We start from the raw sequence: 12,999 nt of genomic DNA, 5'->3' as shown, positions 1-12,999 counted from the left end.
GAGAAAGACCAACTGTATTTTTACCTGGTTCAGAACCACCCAGTTGGGATCAATCTGTGCATCCCCCTCTGGGTCCAACACCACTGTCTGATAGGCCCTGAAGTCTGTCAAGGTGATCTCTGCATTCTCAGGGCACACATCAATCCGATCAATCACTGTATCCTGGTCAAAGTCAGACTCGCAGACATCACCAACTCCATCACCTGAATGCATCAGAGAAGTGAGAGGAGATTTATGGTGCAGCAAGCAGGCCCATAGGATTAGGGTGTCCAAAAAGCAGGCAGAAGATCAGCCCTGCTGGCTGTAGTGCCTGAGAAAGTGCCTCTGTTTTGGCCAAAGGGCTCTGAGTGCTGCTGTTGCTCCTGGGATGAGTGTATGCATTGGTAATGCTGCAGCTATGTGCTGCATCCCGGTGCACATAGTCTGGAGATGAATGCAGTGCCTAAGAATCAAAATGGCTTCTGAAGGCTCATCTTACCATTTTCATCTTCCTGCCCTGGGTTGGGGACCAGCCTGCAGTTGTCAGGGCCCGGGGGCAAGAGGTCAGGAACGCCATCATTATCATCATCATCATCACATTCATCACCCAGCCCGTCCTTATCTGTGTCCAGCTGGGAGCTATTAATAACGGTAGGGCAATTGTCTGTGCTGTCCTGGTGCCCATCACCATCGCTGCAAGCACAGAAACAAAAAAGAAATGGTACGCCAGCATCAGCTCCTGCCTCTGCACAGGGAACAGCATGGACACCTGAGAGGGAAACACACCAGTGGCAGCTCTAGAGCTGGAAGCAGACCAGTGGGCAACACAACCTGGTTTTGCTCAGGTGGCTGAACTGCAAAGGAGATCAGGAACAAAGAGGCTTAGATAAGATAAGGTGTCAGGAAAGCAAAGACCAATCCAAGTACTATAAAAATACTCAGGGAAAAGAAAGATAAGCCTTATATGGTGTGGGGAACATACTGGAGCCCAAGACCCCAGTCAACGTCCACTCCTAAAGGGTATGTAAAGCACATTCAACAAGTGCAGTCACCAATCAAGAAGCACTCAGGAGACAGCAAGAGCAGGACACCTGGTGTTCCTTGTCTTATATGCATATGAGTCTTGGTGCTCATGAACATGCAGGTGTGAGTGAGAATTAAACTTTATGAGAGACTCTACATGAGCACCTGAAATCACACTTATTTAAAAACAAGCACTGTTCTCACCCTCCTGCATGGCAACTTTTTCATGGTGGGCTTGGCACTGCTACGTTAGTGCTTGGACTCAATGGTCTTGAAGGTATTTTCCAAACTGAATGATTGCTATCCTGCAGAGGGGACATGCAGCAAGAAATAGAGGAGGAAGTCTGTAGGTCCCTCTGGGCCATGGCAGCATCAGCTGGTTACAGTGAAGAGCCACCAGGCTCTTGTGTCTACAGGGACACAGACTACAGAAGAGGGTTCAAGAAGTTACGGGGTGTTCTGCATCCCAACTGTTAAGTGCAGCCCTGAAGAAAAACTCCCTGAAGTGTGGTGTGTTTTGTATGCAAAACCAAATTGCTTTCTAGCAATTTGCAGGCACATTCTCCCTCACTAGCTTCTTATCAGCACAGGTGGAGCAGAAGTGACCTGCAGCCAAATTAAGGTCATGCTAGGGCTTATAGGTAGGAATATTCCCAAATACCACTCCCTGCTTAAAAAATGTGCTTTAATTTTAGTCAATATAATGCAAATGTTAATTACTCTGAGATAAAATGCAATAAGCACCACACAGATATATCTACTGAAAGGTTAAGCATGCTTCACACAGGAAATGCTTGACACAGGAAATGCTTCACACGCATTAGTGAAGTTTATGGGGGGAAAAAGTCCTTTTTTTAAAACAGGGAAAAGAACAAAGACATATCAACTTAAGAGTAAAATGCTGATGGCCTTGGCAGCTACTAGCCTAAGAGTGGGAATGATCCCTGCAGAGACATGGAAGTGGGCTCCCTGCAGGTCCCTTTGCAGAGAGCAGCACCCACCAATGGCCCTGGGGTGAAATCCTGCAGCTGTCTGGCTGATGAAATGCTGTGACAGCAAAGGATTTATCATTTCCCTAGCCTCTTGCTAGGGTGCACATGGAAGGTGCACATAACCTTAAGATGGTCAGGCAAAAGCTGCTTCTAGACAAGTGATGACATTTGTCATGGGATGGGCTCCTGTGAAGGTCCAAGGCATATGAAAGCCATAGATGGAGGATACTTGCCAGTCTTGCTGTGCTAAAGCAAAGGGGTTGCTCTGTAAGTGTCTTACACTTGATAATAAAATTTTGATTCTGCAACTAGGTTCTTAAAAGAAAACATAGAGCCCTTAACTGTGAAGTTTCTGCTACAGAAACAGAGAAATAAAAGAGAAATGAAAAATAAAGAAAAACAGGAAAGACATTTTCTCACTAAGAAGCTCTGAGCAGTGCTCTGGGTTTTACAGCCTATAAGGGTGAAGGCTCTGTAAGTGTACTACCACAGGGAAGCAAACAAACAAGGCTAATAAACCTGAACAATGTTTTTGAAATAACATCTCGCTGGAATTAAATCCAGGCTAGCCTGAGGGATTACAGTTCTCCAGGAATCAGCAGCATGCTTCAGCTCAGGACTAGCCTCTCTCACAGCATACCTGTCCTGATTGGTATCACAGGAATCTCCAACCAGGTCATTGTCAACATCGGACTGCAAAAGGGAACAGAGAAAGTTCAAGTATCAGCTGTCAAAAGCATGTATTTAAATTGCAGGATTAAATCAAAACACAACCAAATCAAATACAACTAAAATAAGAACATGAAAAGACACTTGTTTAACAGAATATATTTTCTCTCTTGCATCATCCATCTAACCAAAAATTCAGTTTTATATTAAAAAAAAGAATGAATAAACATGGCTAAATGAAATTGAAAAGTTCAAGCAAAATAAGCATTCCTCATTTCTCACTAAGGTTTATTTCTTAAGCATCTTTAAAAATGTATTATATTTCCCTATAGTTTCCAACACTTTTCATTAGTCACAGGGGGTAAATCAGAATTCCAACATACGAAAAGTTACAATGACTTCTCTCCTAGAAACACTGAAAGTTTTGATAAATAAGGAGACCAGGATTTCGTCTTAATTAAAGAAATATCAAGTATAACTAAATCACACCCCTGTGTGGAGTCTGGCATTGAACTCTGTGGGACTAGAGCCCATTTCAGAGCATGAGAGTAGAAGACATGCTGGGCAGAGGTTCTAACAACATCCCAAACCATGAGAGTACAACTTGGCTCCCCTTTCTCACATCAGGAGAGCCAGCAGGTCTGTAAAACTCTCCTGAATACCTAGATCCATGCCATGCCATGCCATGCCATGCCATGCCATGCCGGAAATACAGTTTATTATTAAAATATAAATACTACAACTGCATGGGTTGCTTCATTCTCTTGCACACTTTTAGGCCTCAGTAGTCCCTCTCCCTAAACAAGACTAATTTTTCCTTCTGCCTGCTAACCTGGTTTGGGTTGCTGATTGTAGGGCAGCTGTCACAGGCATCACCAACACCATCATTATCTGTGTCCTCCTGGTCTTCATTAGGGATCCTCTGACAATTATCCAAAAGGTTCTTAACACCTAGAGTAAAGTGGATTGTGTGTTAAAGACAATTCCCATATTTGTCTATCCTGGACAATATAACATCAAAACAGCAAAGACACCATTCCTTTTCACCAGCTACTTAATCCTGCAATGAAATTATAAGACTGCACAGTTAATCTTTCTTATGTGTGCATCACTCATTTAATAGTAGTTAGGAACATATTGCTAAAGCACGGCTGTCCATCCCATCACACCCTTTAATTATATGCAATTTCATTCTATCCTGTTCCTGTATCACAATGTACAGGATGGAACATTTCTTTTTTTTTTTTATTACATTTGAAGGGATGTGATTTTTTCAGTTCTTTCAAGCCTACTACAGCAATGAAAATAATATATTATGTAGCCCTCGGGTTCCAGTGACCAGCCGCACCTGGATGCTCTGGAACATTTGTACCTTTAAGGAAATGCTGAATGATCAACAGCCTTAACTTCCACGTGAAGCATGGCTTGGTTGCTCTGTGACAGTGTACAGTGCTCCCAATGCAGGCTAAGATATGTATGAACTAAATTAAAATTATTAAAAACATGGGTTTAATGAAGAAAGACTATGTGTTATAGCTGGTGACATGAAGTCTTCTATCGTGCAGCACACTCTGGGCAAATTTGAATTACTTCAGAGAAGCTGACAGTGAAAAATCACCAACCATCTCCATCCATGTCATCATCACAAGCGTCCCCTTTCCCATCACCATCTGTGTCCCTCTGGTCATTATTCAGAACATTACGGCAGTTGTCACAAGCATCTCCGAAGATATCTTGGTCACTGTTTCTCTGGTTAACATTGGGAACCAAGACACAGTTATCCTGCAATAGACACAGAATCTGACATCAGCCAGGCCACAAATCTTTAATTTCTACTTAGTTGATTTATAAAAATCTTGTATTTATTTCTACTTCCAAAAAATCCCACAACAAACCAACCCAAAACAACAAAACAGTGTGAGCAGTTTTGACATTTTATGTCAATGTTAGCTCTGGATCAGATTTCACTTGCTCCCTCAAAGCTCTGCTTTGAACCACACTGTGGGAACCCTAATCACAGACACTCAATACCATAAGGCTTTACCTATAACCTTGATTTCTGATTCTCATTTTGTATGGGTGCATGGTGAGGAACCTGTTTTGGTACCCGAGCTTTCTCAAAAGCTGCAGTTCAGAGACTGACAAAGTTTGCAGATGCTCTCAGTGAAAGGCCATTACCCCCTTCTGGTAAGACTAGCTGGAAACTGGGGAAAGATCTTGATGTACAAAGGTACCAATTTTTGTTTGGTTTGGTGGATTTGTTTGTTTCAAGTCAGCTGCTTTTAGCTTTTAAAGTCCACCAGGAGGTATATGGAGAAAATTTTATTTCAAAGTGGTATAAAATTTCCTATTGCCCGTAAAGAATATGAACGGACACTAGAAACAATATAGATGTTACTTGATTATGGAGGTGCTGAACCTGCAAATAGATTTACAGTTGTAGGAGGATTTAATTTTTTTAATTTTAGAACATTAATAAAACCAGTTGATTTAAGCTAGCAGAATTTAGTGTGAAACTCAGTGGCAAAACAGCCTGAGACAGATCTTCTGTGACTGCTAGCCTGCCCTAGCTCCAGGTGGACATTTGTACTCTGGAAAACATGTTCTTGTTAGCTTGGAAGGACTCTAAGCAGTATCAGTCAATCTTAATACACAACAACTGTCGGCTTGTAAGAAGACAGGGTGAAAACAAAACAGCTTTTCCAGTCTGAAAGTATCTTCTAATATATTCTGCTGTGTGTACCCACTTGGAAACCTTTTCTGCTTTGATGATACGATCCAAAGCTTTTTCAAGTTATTGGCAAGACATACATTCATTAATGTGGGTTTTGGATCCCTGATGAAATGTGCTGTCAGGTCAACCTGCTCTTTAAATAGAAAGATGTTAATGCAAGAAATGTTCCTGAAGGTCATGTTATGGGAGGATGTGACAGAAGGACACAAGCTCTGTATACAGAAAGCTCTAGAATTAAATTATAAAAGATAGTAAGAGAGGATACACAGATGAGATTTAAGGCTGTGTGGTTTAAGTCTTTTAAGAATGAGCATTATCTAAAAGAAAAAAAAAGGATTTAAGGGGCCATTAACAGTGATGGGTATGTAACAATCTCTGGCAAACAGCAGTGAGTCAGATTTAGTCAGATTTCACAATCACTTCCCATTGCAGCAATGGGAAATCCTTCTGCTTGCACAGACCCCTGCATCGTGACCTATACACAGCACCTGCTCATTGGGAATGCCATCTCCATCTGCATCATCATCACAAGCATCTCCAATCCCGTCACCATCAGCATCTTCTTGTCCAGAGTTTGGGACAAACCTGCAGTTGTCCTACACAAAAAAGGAGACAAGTCCGGTGTTCTATAGGTAACCTGTATGCTTTCATAATTTGAATGAGTTTTTCCTTAATTAATTATTAATTAATTGGAAATTAAGAAGCAAATTAAATAGAATTTAATAACCTGAATGAAATATGAGTACATTAAGTCATGTTTCATACAGTCTTCCTCTTTACCACTTCATGCTCTGAATTTTTATGGAACTAAGAATGCATTTCTTACCTTTCTGCAGTTTTCAGCAGAGCATGAGAGTTCTTCATTAGGGTAGCCATCAATGTCAACATCTTTTCCACAAATATAACCATCACCAGCCCAGCCAATGCCACACTATCAATAAAGCATCACAGAAGTACTATTAAATGATTAATGAGTCACTGTAGAAATATTCAAGAAGGAAAACTCACACCAGTCTTGAAAACAGCAGCATATGGAAGACATGGCCACATACTGAAGGACAATGAGACACAGAGAGCTTGAAATAAAGAGATGCTTTCCATACCAAGAGATGCTGCAGTGTATCCAGACATAGCCAAAAAGAACTACAACTTGATGTTAACTGGAACGTGTGCCTGCCACACCTAGGAATTTTAGTCATAGCTATTGGAGCTATAGATTTCTTACAGACACTGGCCAGGAACTAATTTTGGCTCCTCACTGGCAGATTGAGTAAAAGAAAAGAGACCTAGGTAGAGTATGCACCTAGCATCTTGGCACGTGGTTAGATGGGATGACTGCATTTTTTTCAGTATCTGAAGAACACACTTGCAACTAGAGGAAGTTTTAAGAGAAAACTGCGTTGGCAATTATAAAGTTTGCATATGCAAAACAAATGCACCTGCACACAAGTTTCTCCTAGCCAATTGAATTACTGTTTCAAACCAACATATCATTTGTGTTGAAGACACTTGCAAAGAACTTCATGTCAAAATCTGGCCTTCCCTTAAAACCAGGACTTGCCTACTACAAGTATCTAGGCATCTTCCCATTACAGCATGGACCTAAAATATCCTAGATAATTTATCTTTGAAACAGATGTACTTAAAAATGAGACCAAAGCAAGTGCCAGCAAAAGCATGCACTGTATCCAAAATTAGAACACAGGATTAGTCTCTTGCTTTCTGTTGCATGATGGAAAAACTAAGAAATTCACTTCAGTAAACTCTTACAGTTGAAGTTCTTATGCTGCTTGTTCTCCTCTGCTCCCTTACAGCCTCCCTGTGTCTGGAATTTGTCATCTCACTTTAAAAAAAACATTGTCTCTATCAGCCAGCAAATACAGACACATTAGCTATGCAGAGAGGATCCTTACTCACAGCTATGTAGCTGAGCAACAAGGAGGAATTTGTCCTTACGATGTCTTCTGTAGAGTGACACTTGACATTCTTTTCTGAGGAGACTACAAAAAGTCTACGAAAGTGATTCCTAAAGATCGAATTACACAGACACAGTATATTTGATACATGAATATGGCTGCTTTACAGACATGTGGCAAGAACAAAACAATTGCAAGCCAACTTTCAAAGCTGGTCTTGGCCAGTGCATCTCACTTGGTAAAACATCCAACTGTATAAAATTACCACAAAGCCTTTCTCATTTCCAGCCTAAAAAAGGCTGGATCTCACTGTAAAAATGCATGAATTAATGCACTCACAATACATGTCACCTCTCCTCTCCTCTCGTCAATACAACGGGCATGAATGCTGCATGGATTGAGGGCTCGATTCCTACAGCTCCGTTCAGCCTGGCATCCCCTGGTTTGGTCTCCTGTATATCCTGGTTTGCACTGGCCACAGTGGTAAGACCCCTGTAAGAATAAAAAGTCACCAGCCAGCCTTTTAATGGTACTTTTTTCCTTTTTAAAGCAAGCACAAGAGCAAGATTCATGTCATACAGTTTATGCTGTGCAAGTGTAGTTTCTTATCCACTGAGGCCTCATGTACTGTGAACAAACTTTATTTCCTACACGTATTTGTCTCCCAGAGTGCATGCTAGAAAACATACTCAACTCTTGCTTGTTTAGACCACTGTTTTGTTATGCCAGAAAAAAGTCATGTAGCAGCAAAAGCTTCTTCATGATGCCTTGTCCTTGCCAGCATCACCCTGTGCTGCTTCGAGATGGCTGAAACTTTGTGCAAAACTCTAAGCAGCAGTTGATTAATCAGGTTGTATGATCTTATTTCACCGTAAAGCACACCTATCAGTTTATCTAAAGGTAACTGGGCACAAATTTTAACCAAAGAGAGATAAGAAAGTTCATCATATGTTTGTCCCATTTTATTTTTAAGCTAAATGTTTTTAAGTCAACTTGATCCAAATCTTCTTCAGAAAAGAAATCTATATCTGAAAACAGACATCCTCATTTACACTGCAATAAGAATATCCATGTAAGTTTTTGCTACGATTTACCATGACACATGCATATGTATTTCATATTTATTACTCTCTTATGTAAACAAATACAACAGAGCTAAGCCAAGGAATCTCATTATGTGCTGGGCCAAACACCATATGAGACAAAAAACAGATAAATGCTGATAAGATGAGGTCTCCTTTAGGCATCCAATGTGGCTTTTGTCTCTGTCTCACCTTCTTGTGGACTTGTAATTTAAGACATGAAAGTTAACTGAGAGAACCTTTTTTATCTTATGGGGAGTATTTTTTGATGTCTCAAGGGACAGAATGTCAAACATCTGCATCTAACCATTGGTGAAAGTGAGGTCCTTCATACAACTCCAATCTTCGTGTTCAAAGTCTGTTGGAAGAACTGTCAGGACTATTGTATTCCACCATCACAGAGAAATCTACTTACTGCTCAGGCGGACATTATTTTTTTCCCCTATTCCTGACTTTGTGAAAAATTTTAACTGTTCTGTCTGCATACTTTCATGATGACTGAAGAGTCAAATAATCCCTGGGCCTTGCAAATGGCATGGCTTATTTAAAACACACCAGCCTGTGCAATTTATCCTAATGGACACCAGGATAGTGTCTTCTGGAGTCTGCTGAATTTGCTCGGTATATTCTGTCCTATATCAAGCTCTGGTATGCATTAAAATAGCCTCTGCAGCAGCATTTCCAGACCAGACTGTTTCTGAAGGGATTAGAAACCCCACAGTGCTCTGTTTTGACAGATGGCAGGACACTTGGTGCCTGCCCTTTGCAGGCAGCCTGATGGCTTCCCAAAGAGGCTGCATGTCTAGTTATGCAGCAAGATACAAAATGTGACAGTAAATGTTCTAGATTAAAAAAAAAAAAAAAAAAAAAAAAGATACAAACATACTAAACAGTGAAAGCAGCCCTAAGAAAACAAGTTTATTCTCAAGGAAAGCTAATGGTAGACTCAACAATACCTTGCTGCAGAAAGGACCACCTTTACACCTGAAGGATACTTTTAACTTTTCTCCTGCTATGAAGAAAGCCAGTGGCATATATAGGACAACCAGGGGACCAGGCCCAGCCAGCATGGATATATGAAAGGCAGGTCCTGCTTTTTCTGTAATAGGGTGACCTGCTCTGTGGATGAGCCTCTGACACCATTTCCCACAGCAATCCCCTGGGGGACCTGGCAGCAGTTGGCTTGGGCAGGTGCACTGTTCATGGGGTAAAAAACTGTCTGGATGGCTGGGCCCAGGGAGTGTTGATGAGTGGAGTTACATCCAGCTGGTGGCCACAGGTGCTGTTCCCGAGGCAGCTCCACAGGCTGGGGCAGAGGCTGGAAAGGACCTGGGGGTGCTGGTGCCAGCAGCTGAACATGAGCCACCAGTGCCCAGGTGGCCAAGAAGGCCAATGGCATCCTGGCCTGGATCAGCAATGGTGTGGGCAGCAGGAGCAGGGCAGGGATTGTCCCCCTGTCCTGGGCACTGCTGAGGCCACATCTGTGTCCAACTCTGTGCTCTTCACTACAAGAAGGACATTGAGGTGCTGAATCCAGAGCAAAACTGGTAAAGGGTCTGGAGCACAAGTCCTGTGAGGAGAGCCTGAGGGAGTTGGGGGTGTTTAGTCTGGAGAAAAGGAGGCTCAGGGGGAGCCTTATCACTCTAAAAGTACCAGAGAGGATTCTGTAGGTGGGTAGTGTGCAGTTTTTTCTCCCAAGTAAGAAGTGACAGGAGAAGAAGAAATGGCTTCAGATCAACAGGCCGTCTCAGGTCAGGGGAGATGTGTTCATGACAAATCAAGTCAGCTTTTTTATCATTAGCTAGGAAAAGAGGAAAAGCTTCTTTGATTTATAGTAAGATAAAAACATTGTATTATTAATTGCTCTTTCATAGACCCATAAATCCAATCCTAGCCCCATGAAATTTTAAAACAATCAATTTTTTAAAGGCATAAATAAAAAGACGCTTACCAAAGTGTTTATGCAATGGGAATTTGGAACACAGAATCCAAGTCCTCCATTCTGACATTCATCAATATCTAAGCAGACCTAGCAATAAACCAAATCCACAAATAAAAATAATGTCAATTTATTGAGATTATTACTGAGACTAAAGACTGAAGAAACAACACCAAAGTTTAAGACTAGAAAAGTGATGTAGCCTCCCCTGAAACTTCTCTCACAATGTCACAGATATATCCATAGGCTAACTTTACAAATCCTGAAGAAACAGAAAACTTCCGCTTTAGGATGGGCTCTGGTTCACCCAGAAGAATTTACACAAAAACTGTGTTCATATTCTAGAGTGCTTACAGAAAAAATAAAAAAAAATATTACAGGCCTTTTATATATTTTTTTTCCTAGTTCAAAGCCAGTTTACAGAAATCAACAGAGCACCCTGAAGTTGACCAGAGATATTTACAAAGATAATGACATTTTTTCTTGTCTCTATGCCAGTCAAGAGTATTAGATTTTAAATACTCCCATTAAAGCTATGCAAACACAATTCAGATCTCTAGCTGAAATATTCTGAGCTCTGCCTAACAGCATAAGGCAATTATGGAACAAGTGAAACTAAATACAATTCAATACAGATGCACTGCTAATATAAAACCAGCACCTTGCCATGGAAGCTGCCACGGAGGTGCTACCACTCACCTGCTTATTGTTCTTGGCATAGCTGAGTCCTATCCCTTGCACGGTTTGTCCTGTGTATCCTGGAGGACAGGTCTCACACCGGAAACCTGGAGCAGTGTTCACACATCGCACCCCAGGGAAGCAAGGGTTGTAACGACACTGCAAAGAAAAAAACCAACCAAGCACAAGTTCGTGCATCAGTAACATCGAGACTCTGTGTGTACAGTCCTCTCACCAAAGGCAATGCTGCATGCAACACCTGTACATCCTCTGTTCAGAGAAGGCTTAGAGAGGAAACCGTTTCCGCAGGTATTTCTGACCTCAGTAAGTCTTCAGCTATCTCTGTAATTTAAATAACGTTTGCAATCTTCCATTATAGCCTGTGGGTGATGTCCTAAACTTTCATCCTGAATCCTTCCTTTAGCTGGGCAGATTCAGATCCCTTGGAGGCTGAAAGGCTCCTGGAAGGGTCCAGACCAAAATACCAGGAAAGCCACATAAATCCAAGCCTCCAAACACCCCTTCTATTTTCCTTAATTTATATTTGGACAAATCTCATAGCCAGAAGTAATCCAAACATAAGCCAGATAAGCAGGGATGTGTCAGTTTTTTTCTAGACTGGAGGCCCAGGGACAATCCTTGGAACTTCTCTCAAAATATCACATGGTCACAAAATCACTCTTGGCCTGAAGGCACCGTTCTTCACTGCCTTATGCAGTTTTACAAAACAGCTGTGACCGATTTCACCGGTCTTGTGGGTGCCAGTTTGGGAAACACATCCCCACTGCTGTCTTTTCAACATCAACACTAGCAACCAAAAACATCAACATGCCATCCTGCAGCACAGGGCTCAAAGACAACAAAAAATGAGGAACACAAGAAAGAGATACTACAGGGTTTTTAAAAAAATGCCTCTATTTCCCTTCCATCACTAAAGGAAAAGCATCTGCAAGATGGAGGGAGAACAAACCTGACAATATCTACATATAAGAGACATACAACTTGTAACCAAACACACGCACACAGAGAAGCAAGAAAAGGTATGTTTAATATCAAAGTGTGTTTGACATAAAGATTTGCTAACAGCACGTCAATCAGTAAAACAAGGAAAACGCCAGACCTAGGACAGACATTTTGTGCCTCCTTATTCTGCAGTGGATTATTCATTGTAGACAGCAGAGGGCACCCAAATCACACAGCACAGAGAGCAGAGCTGCAGCTCCCAAGATAATGGGCGCCAGCATACCAAAGTAATGTCTTCAAATTGGTAATGAATTACGGACCATACTGCAGAGATGCTAACAACCTCAAGAAAGATTATGGCAGCTCTTAGTGAGGAATCTTCCACATTTGTCTTTATCAGAATTTGTACAATAACTTATTTTAAAATGCCTATTATTAGGAAGTGCACAAACGTTTCATTCATAAAAGGCTTTAAATAAATTTTTAAAAACTAAACAAAACAAACCAACCAAGAAAAAACACTTTCCTGCATATCAGCTAACTCATGAAAACAAGTAATATGCACATCCCCTCTCATTAGACAATTCAAAATTATTGCCAATTATTGCTTTTTTATTCCTCTGTGCAAATCTACTGATTAAGTAGGTATTTGCTGGTGAACAAGACTGCTTCTGACAAGGTGCATTTTAATGGCAGTGTCCACATAAAGACTTTATAATCAGCAAGACTGTATTTCTATTAAACAATTTTGGAAAAAATTCCTTGTTGTTTCTAATGTGAAAGCAGGTCTGTCATGTTTAGTGGTGGCAAGAATACGAAGGTACATGAATCTCTAGTGATTAGAGCCTGACTGCTAACAGACAACCACTTTAATATCAAGCCATCATAAACCAGTCTCTATCTCTTTTTCCACCACTGCTGTAATGGGTAGAGTTGCTCCCATCCTGAAAAAGGCAGGGAGGAGATTATTGCCGTGCTTTGCCTCAGTCTGAAAATAGCTCAGGAGCTGAAACCCATCTGTACT

General features: G+C 41.2%; 2 protein-coding genes across 2 annotated transcripts in view; one reads left to right on the top strand and one right to left on the bottom strand.

Moving 5' to 3' along the window:
- Window positions 1-12,999, bottom strand: part of THBS4 (thrombospondin 4) — a 38,528-nt gene that overhangs the window by 6,785 nt on the left and 18,744 nt on the right. Inside the window, exons 8-17 of the mRNA XM_056513167.1 lie at window positions 11,034-11,171; window positions 10,347-10,424; window positions 7,653-7,805; window positions 6,224-6,328; window positions 5,886-5,993; window positions 4,286-4,445; window positions 3,496-3,614; window positions 2,635-2,687; window positions 479-672; window positions 25-203 (exon numbers count right to left, since the gene is read on the bottom strand). Coding sequence (XP_056369142.1) covers window positions 25-203; window positions 479-672; window positions 2,635-2,687; window positions 3,496-3,614; window positions 4,286-4,445; window positions 5,886-5,993; window positions 6,224-6,328; window positions 7,653-7,805; window positions 10,347-10,424; window positions 11,034-11,171 — 1,287 coding nt within the window. The remainder of the gene's footprint in view (window positions 1-24; window positions 204-478; window positions 673-2,634; window positions 2,688-3,495; window positions 3,615-4,285; window positions 4,446-5,885; window positions 5,994-6,223; window positions 6,329-7,652; window positions 7,806-10,346; window positions 10,425-11,033; window positions 11,172-12,999) is intronic.
- SERINC5 (serine incorporator 5) overlaps window positions 1-12,999 on the top strand; it is a 74,150-nt gene that overhangs the window by 50,918 nt on the left and 10,233 nt on the right. The gene's annotated exons all lie outside the window — the stretch shown is intronic.

Source organism: Oenanthe melanoleuca, chromosome Z, assembly GCF_029582105.1.
Source record: "Oenanthe melanoleuca isolate GR-GAL-2019-014 chromosome Z, OMel1.0, whole genome shotgun sequence".
NCBI classification, from domain to species: domain Eukaryota; kingdom Metazoa; phylum Chordata; class Aves; order Passeriformes; family Muscicapidae; genus Oenanthe; species Oenanthe melanoleuca.
This window is presented reverse-complemented; position numbering and strand designations above follow the sequence as displayed.